Source organism: Stegodyphus dumicola, chromosome 11 (assembly GCF_044657685.1).
Source record: "Stegodyphus dumicola isolate Sdum_Otavi_A_Nest chromosome 11, ASM4465768v1".
Taxonomy (NCBI): Eukaryota; Metazoa; Arthropoda; class Arachnida; order Araneae; family Eresidae; genus Stegodyphus; species Stegodyphus dumicola.
The window spans coordinates 57,041,400-57,054,997 of record NC_140778.1 but is presented as its reverse complement, the minus strand read 5'-3'; the positions used below and the strand labels follow the sequence as shown (position 1 = coordinate 57,054,997).

The 13,598-nt window shown below is 31.4% G+C and overlaps 1 protein-coding gene across 1 annotated transcript; it reads left to right on the top strand.

Annotated features, from left to right (window-relative positions):
• Positions 1 to 4,372: 4,372 nt before the first annotated feature.
• LOC146994026 (uncharacterized) lies at positions 4,373 to 7,725 on the top strand. Its single transcript, XM_085826451.1, has one exon. The coding sequence runs from the start codon at positions 5,083 to 5,085 to the stop codon at positions 6,253 to 6,255; it is 1,173 nt and encodes a 390-aa protein (XP_085682577.1). The 5' UTR covers positions 4,373 to 5,082; the 3' UTR covers positions 6,256 to 7,725.
• Positions 7,726 to 13,598: the final 5,873 nt, after the last annotated feature.

The window sequence follows — 13,598 nt, the reverse complement described above, 5'->3', positions numbered from 1 at the left end:
TAAATGCTTTATTTTGTTTTTAGTGGTAAAAAGAGGGACAGTAAATTTCATTGCAAAACATTTTGATGGGTAGTTATGTATAGGACTTATGATATGAACTCAATATTCAACTATCATATAAATACTATTCCTAATATACATAAAATTTAATTTTTATTTGCCTCTATAGTCAACCCTCTAAGGTATAATATAGCATGGCTTAAGTAACAATTTTCGCAATACAATGTATTGTGGAATGTGAAACATGAATACAGAAACATATTTAGTGCAAAGAACATAGAGAATAAAATGCCATTTTAATTATAGATATTTAAAAGAAATAATGCTTGATATTTATCAGAATGTTCAGATGAACTGTTTACTAACTGCAATACATGCATCGCAATGACAAAGAAGTGATTGGCATATACTTTGAAAGCTGTTCAGCAAGTCTCTGCTGCAGTGATGCTAATTGGCTGACAAGATCTGCACTAGAATCAATCTCTGTTTCGTAAACAAGATCCACTGTCATTGTAATGCATGAAGTTTGCATTATCCATTTGTACAATTCATTTATAATAATTCTCAAATATCTTGCTGTAATCATAAACAATTACCAAGGACTTCGGTTTATTTAATTAAATTAAATAAATCATGAAGGAAATACTGTAAAATGTTTACTATCACATTCTGTAAGTTGGAAATGATTTATATTTATGACAATTAAAATAAAAAATTAAACTATTTTTAGTTTAATTCTTATAGCATTTTAATCCACATTTATTAACTGCATACAGCATTATTTTATGACATCAAGAAATATTAATTTGTTAAAATTTATTGAGACTTCTCAGTTCATAATGCATTATATATATAAAATACTATAAACATAAGGATGAGGAAATGTTTAATGCAAATTACCCTTTCCATTACATTATGCAGGTAACTGAATATGTGTTTAAATACTACAAAATATGTATCCTTCTAGCAGGTTTAATGAAATTTTTATATTTATACTTCAGTTAAAAAAATAAAATACTGTAACATTTCATTTTGTGGAATTTTGAACAATTAAGACTTGAGAGCATTACCATGTCTAACACTACACAAATTTATCGCATACGTATTTCTAAAAAGTTATTATTATTTCTAATTCGTACAATAAGTACTAAAAATATTAAATGTGCTATGAACTAAATAATAGACTGAGGCTACAAATGTCCCAGAACAAATATACTGCAAATATGTTTAGTCTGAGAACTTAGGTCTGTTTAAGCCAGATATTTCCTGCAGCTGTGAAGTAAAACTGCAACCCTATATTCAAATTTAAAGTTGCTCTGAATTCAGATTACTGTACATAACTATGAATATGATATGAAAGCAGACATTGACTTGTTTTATTGCACTACGATATGAAAGCACACATTGCAAGAAAAAAAGTACAAGAAAATGCTTATAGATTACTTGTAATCAATGCACATAAAACAAATACTAAAAAGCCATAGAATAAACCATGTTTGAACATCGCTGAGTACAGGGAAGCATAACAAAGCAAATGAAAACAGAAAATAAAGCATTAAATAAATATTTACAGGTTCAAGACACTTATTTTTACATATATTATCAATATTTTATTCAATTACGTGCTATTTCTAATTTAATACTCTTTGCTCGATAAGCAAACAGCAAACGTAATAATATTTTGCGAATACGTATCCCGATCTGCTGCTACGGATAATCCCTTAGCAGGGAAAAAGTATCACGCTGTCCTCCTAGAGGAAGTACGTCATCGGGGATCTTAAAAGAAATAGACCAACCCAAACGGGTTTTCTCCCCCGTCTGAGGCGTTGTCGGCTGTCGCCTTGATCACATCCGGAGGAGTAGGGACGACCTGCAAAAATTTAACATTGGTTGCCTATTGCAGCGTGTATAATTGTCAAGAAAAAGCTGGTTCTAGCGCCTCATTTCATAAATTAGAATTACTACATATTTTTATTTTTGAAATTGAGATTGATTTTTAAAAATTTAGCATATTTATCAAGCATTAATTAACGTTCCAAATAATTATGAAGCTATTGCATGCTTTCAGAACTGGATATTTTTTTAGCTTTTCCTATGCTGTAAGGAAATTTGTAACTACTTCTTTTAGAAAATAATATTTTAAATCTGAACTAATAGAAAATTTCAAACAAGCAATTTTCTCTTGCAATTTTTATGCTTTTTATTGGTGTAAATGAGTAAAAAAAAAAGCGAAATATTTAAAAACGAATTTTTGAAAGTTTTGTTTAAAATTCTAAATCGTGCTGCTTTTTTAAAATTATAGATGAGTATTATAGCACAATTTCTATAAAGGAGTTTTATTTCAATTATATTTCATAATACATCATAGTGATAAAGACTTTTGACTTCTTAAAAAATTTACACATTTGATTCTAATGTTAAAATTGTATTTAACCGTAATTATTAATTTTGCTTGTATTTTATAGTTATTATTTTTTAAAATTTATTTTTAGTTCTGCATAAGATTTTTTTTATTTACTGTTAATTTAATTTATTAGCCCAAAGGGGCGGTAGCCTAGAAAGGCTGTTGGTTTCGAAGCGGCAGTTTGCGCTGTTTTACTATAAATGTCCGTGTCTCCTTGCAAATTGTTGTTACCAAATATTATCGCCCTGTATTATATAAATGAAGAATCTGCATGAATACATGTATGTTTCTCGCACTGTGACAAAAACGACAGTATCTAGAGCCATCAAATTTTGAATAACGTAATCCTCCACCCGAACATAGGCATCTGGACGGCAGAATTTCGAATTTGTTTTAATCTATTTCATATTTTGTAAAACTTTAACGAATTTTCGATTAACAAACTCAACGAGTTCAGAGCGAGCACTGTATGGAAAATAACAGTTTTATCTCCAGTGCGGAAATTCTAAAGATATACTGTTTTCAAATGTATGTGGTTTACGGTTGAAGAACATGATATTCAATAAATATAGGTAGCACACAAAACTTTAAAAAAGAGTGCATTTAGATTTTATTTTATCTTTTTTTTTCCTTCATTACGCTCAGAAAATTTTATGCTCCAAATTTTATGAATTATTAAAATAACTAATCCACTTTAATGTTAATAATTTAATGATCATATAATCAAATAAATATGATCGTTTTGTAATGTTATTATATTTTAGAAAATCACTGCCTGAAAATGTTCATTAAATTAAAAAAAAATTTTCAGATCATTTTTAATTATACTTATTTATTTCAAACCATCGCGTACTATCAATCTTATTAATTTTAATTTATTTGTACTCGAAATTAAGTTCATGAATTTTGTACTTAGAGTTTTTACCGTTTTACCAAAGTACAGATGTGTGTACAAGAATTACACGTGAAAAAAAATGCGCGAAATGCAGTAAAAAGTGCTTTAATGAGATATATTAAAACCTATTTGGAAGAAACTGTGGGTTTCATAATCGCATCACTATACAACGTATCACATTTAATAATTAAAAAGAGTTATGTGATACAAACACCATAGGTTTCAGTGTTAAAGTAAACCATATCGTCCCTACTCTTTCTTGCCGACATGTCGGTGTCGAGAGCCCCGCCCACTGGGTTGGTCTATCTTTTATAAGGTCCACGATGACAACCATAACGTGGTCTACCATAATAAGCTGTTTCTTCCCTTTTTGGCGTTAAGGCTGTTCTCCATAACTTATCTCTGGTTAGGAAATACAGGTATTTTATAAGGCTACTTAAAATGAGACAGTGGTGATTCTGCGTTTTGATTATAATTTATTATCAAAAACATTTTTAAAAACATTTATCATCAAACACAACGTTTATAATCAAACATTTATAATATATAATAATAATATAACAAACGTTTATATTCAAAAAGTAAAATCGCCACTTTTGATATTAATTTATAATGAAAAGATGGGAGGATGTTAATAATACACTATTTATTTTAATGTTTATTGTTGTGCATTTTAAATTTCCTGGCTCATTAGCAAGCCTCACTTAAATTTTGCTAGTATAGTTTATTAATTTGTGCATGGCAATAATGATAGATATTCAAGTTTAAAGACATTAAACCACAGTAAATTGATAATAAGGTTTGTTTACGTTGAAACTGTTTTTATTATTTGAATAATTACCGCAATTATAGTTATTTAGTGAAAGTGGCTGTTTTAAAACTATGATGTGAGTGTTTAATTAAAGTTTACTTCATGCTCAAGTGTGATTAATACTTTTAAGTATTCAAATCTTGAAAAGCCGATTACATTTTCCGTATAAGTTTTAACAGTTGTTACTAAATTTCGAACGTGTCATGTAACTTCTTCAAGCTATAGATCATTGACTAGCTACTATACAAAAATTTCGTGTAGTCGTAACGTACCATGTACCATTCCTGTTTAAACTTGTTACTACGATCACGCAGGAAGCCTTACTTTAGTGAACTATAAGAAACTAATTTCAGTGAAACATGAAGGTATTCTAATAGCAAGTAGCTGATACGTCATATGAATAATTTATGTTGATTCTTTTACGAAGGAAAGGACGCGTATTTACATGACACATGAATTGCTAGAGTGAACCGTCTTAAAACTACTTTTACCGAAATTTCTGTTAAGAAGCCCGTTTTACATTCCTTCAGGGGATGAACTTCATCACGAGATATGTAGCAAGTCATATTATATTAAGACTGCCAGTTACAGTTATCAATATTCTGCAGAAATTGCACGTTCTAGAAGGAGGATGTTGTATGTTCGTGTTGTGAAATTACATGTTCTATTAGGAGGATGTTCTAGGTTCATGGCTTATTACAAGGTAACTAATCATTTTCTAGATGTAATATTTAAAACATTACATCCATACTGAACATAAATCTCATATGCATGAAATTTGTATGATGTCATTTAGTCAAAAATGTACTTTAAAGACGTATATGCTAATTTACATTGGAGAGAAAGCTCTTATACGTGAGTTATGTACACATTTATTTAAGAAATTAATTCAGACAGTCGTCTGCTTGTTCACACAGGAGAAAAAGCTCATGTCTGTGAAGTATTTAAGAAATCATTAAGTTCAGTTTAAACATGCATGTGCCTACTCACGCAGGAGAGAAACCTTATATATGTGAAATATGTAACAAGACATTTCGCAATAAGAGTAATTTAAATATCCATATGCGTATTCACACACGAGAAAAAACTTATATGTGTGAAGTATGTAACAAGTCCTTTAGTCAAAAGTCTTCTTTAAACAGCCATATGCTTATTCACACAGGAGTGAAACGTCATGTATGTGAAGTATGTAAGAAGTCATTTAGTCACAAGGGTGGTTTGATGAGCCATATGCTTATTCACACGGGAGAGAAACCTCATGTGTGTGAAGTATGTAAGAATTCCTTTAGTCGGAAGTCTACCTTAAACAGCCATATGCTTATTCACACAGAAGAGAAGTCGTATGTGTGTGAAGTATGTAAGAAGTCATTTAAACACAAGGGGTCTTTAAATAGGCATATGCTTATTCACACACGAGAAAAACCTTATATTTGTGAAGAATGTAACTCGTCCTTTAATCAAAAGTCTTCTTTAAACAGCCATATGCTTATTCACACAGGAGTGAAACGTCATGTATGTGAAGTATGTAAGAACTCATTTAGTCACAAGGGTGGTTTGCTCAGCCATATGCTAATTCACACGGGAGAGAAACCTCATGTGTGTGAAGTATGCAAGAATTCCTTTAGTCAGAACTCTATTTTAAGCAGCCATATGCTTATTCACACAGGAGAGAAGTCTCATGTGTGTGAAGTATGTAAGAAGTCATTTAAACACAAGGGGTCTTTAAATAGGCATATGCTTATTCACACACGAGAAAAACCTTATATTTGTGATGTATGTAACAAGTCCTTTAGTCAAAAGTCTTCTTTAAACAGCCATATGCTTATTCACACAGGAGAGAAACTTCATGTATGTGAAGAATGTAAGAAGTCATTTACTCAGAAGGGTGGTTTGAACAGCCATATGCTTATACACACTGGAGAGAAATCTTATGTGTGTGAGATATGTAAAAAGTCTTTTAGTCAGAAGTCCACTTTGAAGAGACACATGCTTATTCACACAGAAGAGAAGTCTCATGTGTGTGAAGTATGTAAGAAGTCATTTAATCACAAGGGGTCTTTAAATAGGCATATGCTTATTCACACACGAGAAAACCTTATATTTGTGAAGTATGTAACAAGTCCTTTAGTCAAACGTCTTCTTTAAACAGCCATATGCTTATTCACACAGGAGAGAAGCCTCATGTATGTGAAGAATCTAAGAAGTCATTTAAATACAAGTGGGTTTAAACACCCATATGCTTAATCACACGGGAGGGAAACGTCATATCTGTGAAGTATGTAAGAAGTCCTTTAGTCAGAAGAATAGTTGAAATACTCATGCGCGTAATCACACGAGAGATAAACCTCATGTGTGTGAAATATGAAGAAGTCATTTAGTGCGAAGGATAGTTTGAACAGACATATGCTTATTCACACGGGAGAGAAACCTTATGCGTGTGAAGTATGTAAGAAGTCCTTTAGTCTGAACTCTACTTTAAGCAACCATATGCTTATTCACAGAGGAGAGCAGCCTCATATGTGTGAAATATGGAAGAAGTCATTTAAACAGAAGGGTGCATTAAAGGGCCATATTCTTGGTCACACACGAGAGAAACCTCATGTGTGTGAAATATGTAAGAAGTCATTTCGTTGGAAGGGTAGTATAAAAGCTCATATGCTTATTCACACAGGGGGAAAGACTTGTGTATAAATTATGGAAAATTTCACTTTTGATAAGGGATTATTAAGATATGTATATCGACAGAAGAGAGGAATCTGTCATGTGTGTAAGAATCCGTTTGGACACTATAATAGTGTGAAAAGATATGTGTTGATCTAAGCAGAAGAGAAGCCTTCTATATTTTGAGGAGAGTTTAAATTGGTATCAACATTTATTTATCAGTGTAGTAAAGATTTCTCTATGCAGCAAAGAAACCTCAATTTTTGCGGTCAAGTGTGAATTTTAACAATTGTCAGTATTAAGTTGTGGGAAAACTCTTGTTAATAAGAGAGGCATCGACTGACATAATTTTAGAATTAAAGGTATTATACCGGGTGCTATAAAACGTACTGTTGACGCTTTGATGAGGTTTTTGAATTGTCATTTGATACAAATAAATCATAATCTAATTATTTCTTTCAGAAAACGAAAAAACTATATATGCAAGTTATATCTCAGTTGAATTTTCAACTAATGCCGACTTGAAGCTACATTTGCTTATCTATCCTGTCCTAAAGAGTTTAAAGCTGCTCATACCGACCCGCTTGGATTGTTACTCTTATTCAGCGTCTGGCATCATGTGTTCTGTGTTTCCTCCGTCTTATCCGAAATTTGACCCTGGATATCAGTTTTCACAGATTTTCGTATCGCTCATATTCAGTGTTACATCTGTTACCTACCAAAATGCACTGTGGTGATCATATGCTTGTTACCACTTTGACATACTTTTGAGATGCAATTCTGTATCAAGGCCAAATGTTTTATTCCATATGTGTACTGTAACTTGTATGTTCTTTCCATTAAAAAGTTTCTGATTACATAGTTTTATTTTATTTACATACTTTGCATCTAATTAAATCGGCAGGCGCGCAATGAACTGGAAGTTGATCTGTCAGCACTATCGTTATCTTCAGGGCAGATGCTTTTATTTTAGTCGGCTTATAATTCCTTACTAAATGTAGTATTTCATCTCGATGTACTCCGTCTTTGATATGATTTAAATCAAATTCCTCGTGATTATAAATATCACGAATACACATCAAATAGTTTTCTGGTTGCAATTTTTTAATTTCGACTTTGCGTAATGTATGCTTTAGGCATGCGCGTGTTGAAAAAAATGTTTAATAAAGTAAACAAATAAATATTAAGGTTTTTTTTTGTAAATTTTGATATCCTTTAGATCATAATTGCTCTTTATTTCATAAATTAAGGTTTCATATTTTTAATTTTATAATTTATGCGTGCCATCCTAGCAGATTTAAACTGATGATCTATAATCCGCAAAAACCAATAATCCGGAATAGCAGAAGTCCCGACGAGTCCGGATTAAAGACTCTTGACTGTAATCATAAATGCTTTTTTATAATTTATTTATAGTCTAAAGGGTGAAATGAGTAAAAAATATTGAAATTATCAACATATTAAGATTAAAAAAATGTTTAATATAAATATTTTATATTTTAAATGATTTTAAGGCTAAACTTGCATATAACCCCATTTTCTCAGCAACTCTATTCTTACTCGCCAAGTGGCAGATAATGCGCCACTTATCGTAGCCGTGCCAGAAACGCTACAGAAGACCGGAAAGAGAATCTACTTCTTTACGTAGTGCGTGTGCCAAACTCTTCTTGTTTTTTGGGTACTATTCGGTTTTGAGGGCCTTAAAAAATCGCCAAACTATTGTTGATGCCGTTGCTGCCAAAAATAATTGCGGCAACTCTAACGCAAGTAAGGAAGTATTGTAATAGTAAATAACTAGTTAAGATTGATGTTTTAATTTAGATGAAAGGTTAATTTCATATAATACTTTTTATTATTATAATTTATATGAAAAAGGCTAAACATGACTGAATGGAAGCCTAAGAGTAAATAACTATTTCAGATCACTATTATAATTTACAGAAAAATTGCTAAACATAACTGAATGGATGTCTGCATCGCTATTTCGCTACCGACTTATCGCTAAAGCATAATTTCATCTCGTTGGTTGTTCAAACGTAATTTTCTATAATGAATGATGCCTTTTCTTTGAAAATATTTTCGGTAAAGTGCAGAATCGCTCACTTATTTGTTTGCCGCTTTTTACAAGGGTAAAAACAACTGAATTTTTGTCAATTTTCTTTGACTTTTTAAGTGAAAATAGGTCGATGTGTACATAGGTAAAGTCAAGGGTGTGCGCAGTGCCGTTTTTGTTCAATTCTAGGACTTTTTTTTTAAAGTGAAAATAGGTCGATGTGCACATGGATACCGAGTATGTGCAATTCTTAAAAACGCGTCAAGCAGTGGGTGATTCTGCACTTTATCCAAAATTCCATTGCCGACTTTTTGTCATGGGCATTTCTCAAATTGTTAAATCCATAGGATAACAAAAAAGGATTTAAAATCAAAAAATGAATAAAAAATTAAACTAGTATTTCCATGGCGTCTTAAGAAATATGGAACTATATAAACTTACGCAATCTGAAATCAGCGCGTACGCTAAATTTGGCGCGCTGTTAAATGGGCGCGTTTGCTATATTTTGCGCTTTTGCGCATATATTTTCGCTGCAATTTTTTTACGGTCCTCGAAACCGAATAGTACCGTTTTTTGTTATTAGTAGTTTTCTTTAATCCTAAATACTGATATTTTGTTACCATTTCAGGGTATTATTATTTATTATACTTAATTTTTTTTTTACCATTTTATTTTAACATTTAATATAGTTTTTTATTATTCATTTTGGTCTTATTCAAATTATTATTGTATTATTTATATATTATTTATTCTTTATTTAGTTATAATTCATTATATTTCATTTTACAGATATTTTGCTATTATAAAAATTATATTACATATTAATTTTAATTTTACAATCTTTTACTTATTGTATTTTCATACATTATTCTAAGTGTAATTTTATATTAAAAACTATTTAAAGAAATATATATATTGTAGTAATATGGCACCACTAAAGAGTATAATAGAAAAATATCAAAGCATTATAGCCAGTTCTTGTCAGCTGCCAGCCATTGGTAATTGTTTGGGGGAAAATGGTATCCCCACTAGGCTGTTCTGCGTGTTTCTGTGCACAAAACAAGACATTTTGCTCGAACTTTTAAAGGAGGCTGAGCTAAATCGGAGTAGTATGTTGTGTCCTAAATGCAACTGTTCGATGGTTCTAAAAAATGATCGCAAACTCTCAGATGGCATAACATGGTACTGCAGTGGGGTAGCAAGGGGGGGCAAGGGGGTGTATGATGCTCCCTGGCGCCGCTCGCAGAGGGGTGCCAAATGGTCTCCAAACAAGATTTTCCGGAACATTTCAGTTTTTATTTTGATCGATTTCTGGAAAACATATTTAAAATTAATAATTATTGCTATATAGTTAGTTATTTATTTTCTTGGTTTGTCTGATAAAATGTATAATAAAATGTTTCCAGTACATCAACCAAATATCTCCGCATACAAAACGTTCTTTCTAACTGCTTTATTTCTCTAAATTAAAGATATAGGTGTTTTTTTTTTTTTTTAACGAAATGCGCATTTAGCTCCCGCTTTTTATTTTAAAACGATAGCACGACCTTGTCCCGAATTTCTCAAACATATCCAGTTTCGAAAAACGATTACATAGTCTGAAAATGACATTTTCGGAAACACCTAACACTTTCGCTACAATGGATTTCGTTTGACTCTCCTGTAAACGACTGATGGTCTTCCTGACTACCGATTCAACTAAGTCATCTTGCTGAGACATCGTATATTAACTGCTACAAAACATTCAATGCGTATCAATTGCTTTTAATCTCGTACTGCAAAGGAATGCTGCAGGTTGCTCCTTACTCCAGATCTAATACGCATAGATTTCGACATAACATACTAAATTTTCATATTTTGTGAAGGTTATATTTTTTGTTTATAATCTCTTCTATTTCTTTTTATTAAAATGGTTGTCGATTATAACCGAACTCACAGTATCTCCTAATTGTTTTGAGCAGTGAATGTGACTGCAAGATATTCCTTCGCAGTAGAAAAAAAGAAATTGAACCTAAAAGTCCCTTACAAATCTATGGAGAAAATGTTTTTCCAGATCTAGGAATTGCCCTTCAAATACTCCTTACTATTTCATTATCATATGCTAGCTATGTACGTTTGTTCAGCAAATTAAAATAAATTTTGACTATTTACTGTCAACGGTGGGACAAGATCCCCTAAGTAATATAGCATCTTTAAATGTGGAAAGAGAAGAATTTGAAATGATCTTTGATGAAGTAATTGATAAATTTCCTTTATCTAAACCAATAAAAATATATGCATAGTAATTAATTGTATCAATGTATTATAATATTATATTATTATTAATAAATATATCTACTTATCTGTAATATATATTAAACTTTTAATTGATTAAAAATTTTACTTTTTTAAAAACAATTATATAAATATGTAAAATAAATAATACCTTTTTAACTAATTCCAGATCGTCGTATGTTTGATTTTTCAGCCGACACAGATACATTTCCGAATCCAGTGCTAGTGTAGTTAGGTAGTGACTATTCTTAACATGTTTTAGAGTATTTTTATGGCAGATTCAGCATTTTATTACTATTGGTATTATTTTCTTATTACAAATATATTCTATGCATTATATGACTGCAAGTGTTTTTTTTTTTTTTTTTTTTTTGAGGGGGCAGGGCGCCAAAAAGGTAGTTTGCCCCGGGCGCCATAGTTATGCTCGCTACTCCACTGTGGTACTGTGGGGAAAAAAAAAAAACAAATAACAGCAGTGTTTGCTATGCTTCAAAGACTATTCCAGTATCATCATGGTTTTCAAAAAGCTAACTGATTATAGCTGAAATCTTTGTGTTGGCATATGATGTGCTCGAAAAAAATTGCTACATCAACGATATGTTGATGTAGCAATGGTTTTGGATCAAACAGAATGGCCTCCTGGAGCCAATGCATAAGAGAGACAATTCTGGAGTACATTGAAATGAACAGCCAGATGATTGGTGGACCTGGTAAAACAGTTGAAATTGATGAAAGTAAATTCGGAAAAAGAAAATATCATCGGGGCCATCATGTTGAAGGACAGTGGGTGTTTGGAGGTGTTGAACGTGATAGTGGAGACTCTTTTTTTTGTGGCTGTACATGATCGTACAACACAAATAGTGTTATTCAGAGTGGATTCGCCCAGAAATAACTATAATATCAGACTGCCGGAGGCCTTATCGAAGCTTAAACACCCTGGAATTTGACCACTTAGCTGTAAACCATAGCATTTCTTTTGTGGATGAAATTACAGGAGCACACACTAATGCAATTTAAGGTACATGGCGGCATATTAAAACACAGCTAACCCAATATAAAAGAAATGGAGACTTTGCATTGTATTTAGCAGAATACATGTTCTCGAAACAATGTGCAGCAAAAAAATTGGACGTAGTCACGAAATTTTTAGAAATTGTTCGTTAAATTGAATGGTGACTTTTGCTTGGTTAATCAAAAGCATCATTAATAAGTATTTGTGTATATGTTAGTATTGTGAAAATCCAATCAATAAATTTTTAACATGTATGATTATAAGTTTTCTAAATTTGCTATAAGGAAATAATTTTATGATGGAAATCAAGGTAAGTGGTCTTCTTTTGCGTGCATATGTGTGCTTTTTCAGGGATAAAATATACTGAAATTTATTCGATGCTCTTCAAAAAATAATTTTGCCACATCAGGCAATTTGTTATAAATTTAGGGAGTATAAAAATTTAAGTGATAAAAATTAAGTGGAAATTTCACTCTCAAGAATGGTTACTGCATAAAGTTAAATAATTTTAAGAATTTGAATCAAATAATTTGTTAGTCATTGAATAATTTCTCCCATACTTTCAGAGCAAGAAATTGAAGAAAAATAATTCCAAAATTGTAAATAAGTTGATTGGAATTCCATCTTCCTCTTCAGAGCGGGAAAAAAAAAAAAAAAAAAAAAAAAAAAAATCTGAATTATAATTTCATAAAAAAATTAAGAAATATCTAAATTTTCAACAAATTTTTTGATTTAACACATAAAGTGATAAAAATGCTACAGTTATCAAATCTTATTGCCTGCTTGCCATTTTAATAATACTGCAAATCTAATATTTCACTCATGCGATTTTTATTACACATAAATATTTGGATTGATGTTCACGGCATATTATGTGGATTAAGAGAATTCAAGTGTATATTTTTTTAATTGAGCTGAGAATGACTGAAAGGGTTGCAATGAATCTAGTGTTTTATATTTCAGTGCTTTCATTCTTTTGATTTTTAAAGTGGTTTGGTTTGGTTTGGTTTATTTAATTATGGCTAAGCACACTAAAGCTATCTGCCTAAGGGGAGGGATGCCTTCGGGGAGGACTTTCTAAGGGAAACTGACTCGTATACACGTTACACATGGGGAAAACCACGAAAACGCCCATGCAGCCAGCCCGTTCACGGGATTCGAACCTCGGACCGAACTACCAGTGTTCAGCGACTTTGCCACTCGGCCGCTGGTGGGCCGATTTTTAAAGTGTAAGATTCAGTATACATAGGATCTGATTATATCTATTGCTAACATTAAAAATTATATATAAATAAATTGAATATAATTGTTGTAAGTAAAATAAATTCACTCTGTTTGATGAGTATTATTTCTTGTGTAGACAGTACATTTAAGAGCCAGTTAGTAAATGAGAAATTTAACACACTGAATGTATACGAATGCAAATTAGTAAAGTTCACTTTGAATAAAATTCTGCATTGGCTAATATTATAGAACATCTTTTTCATA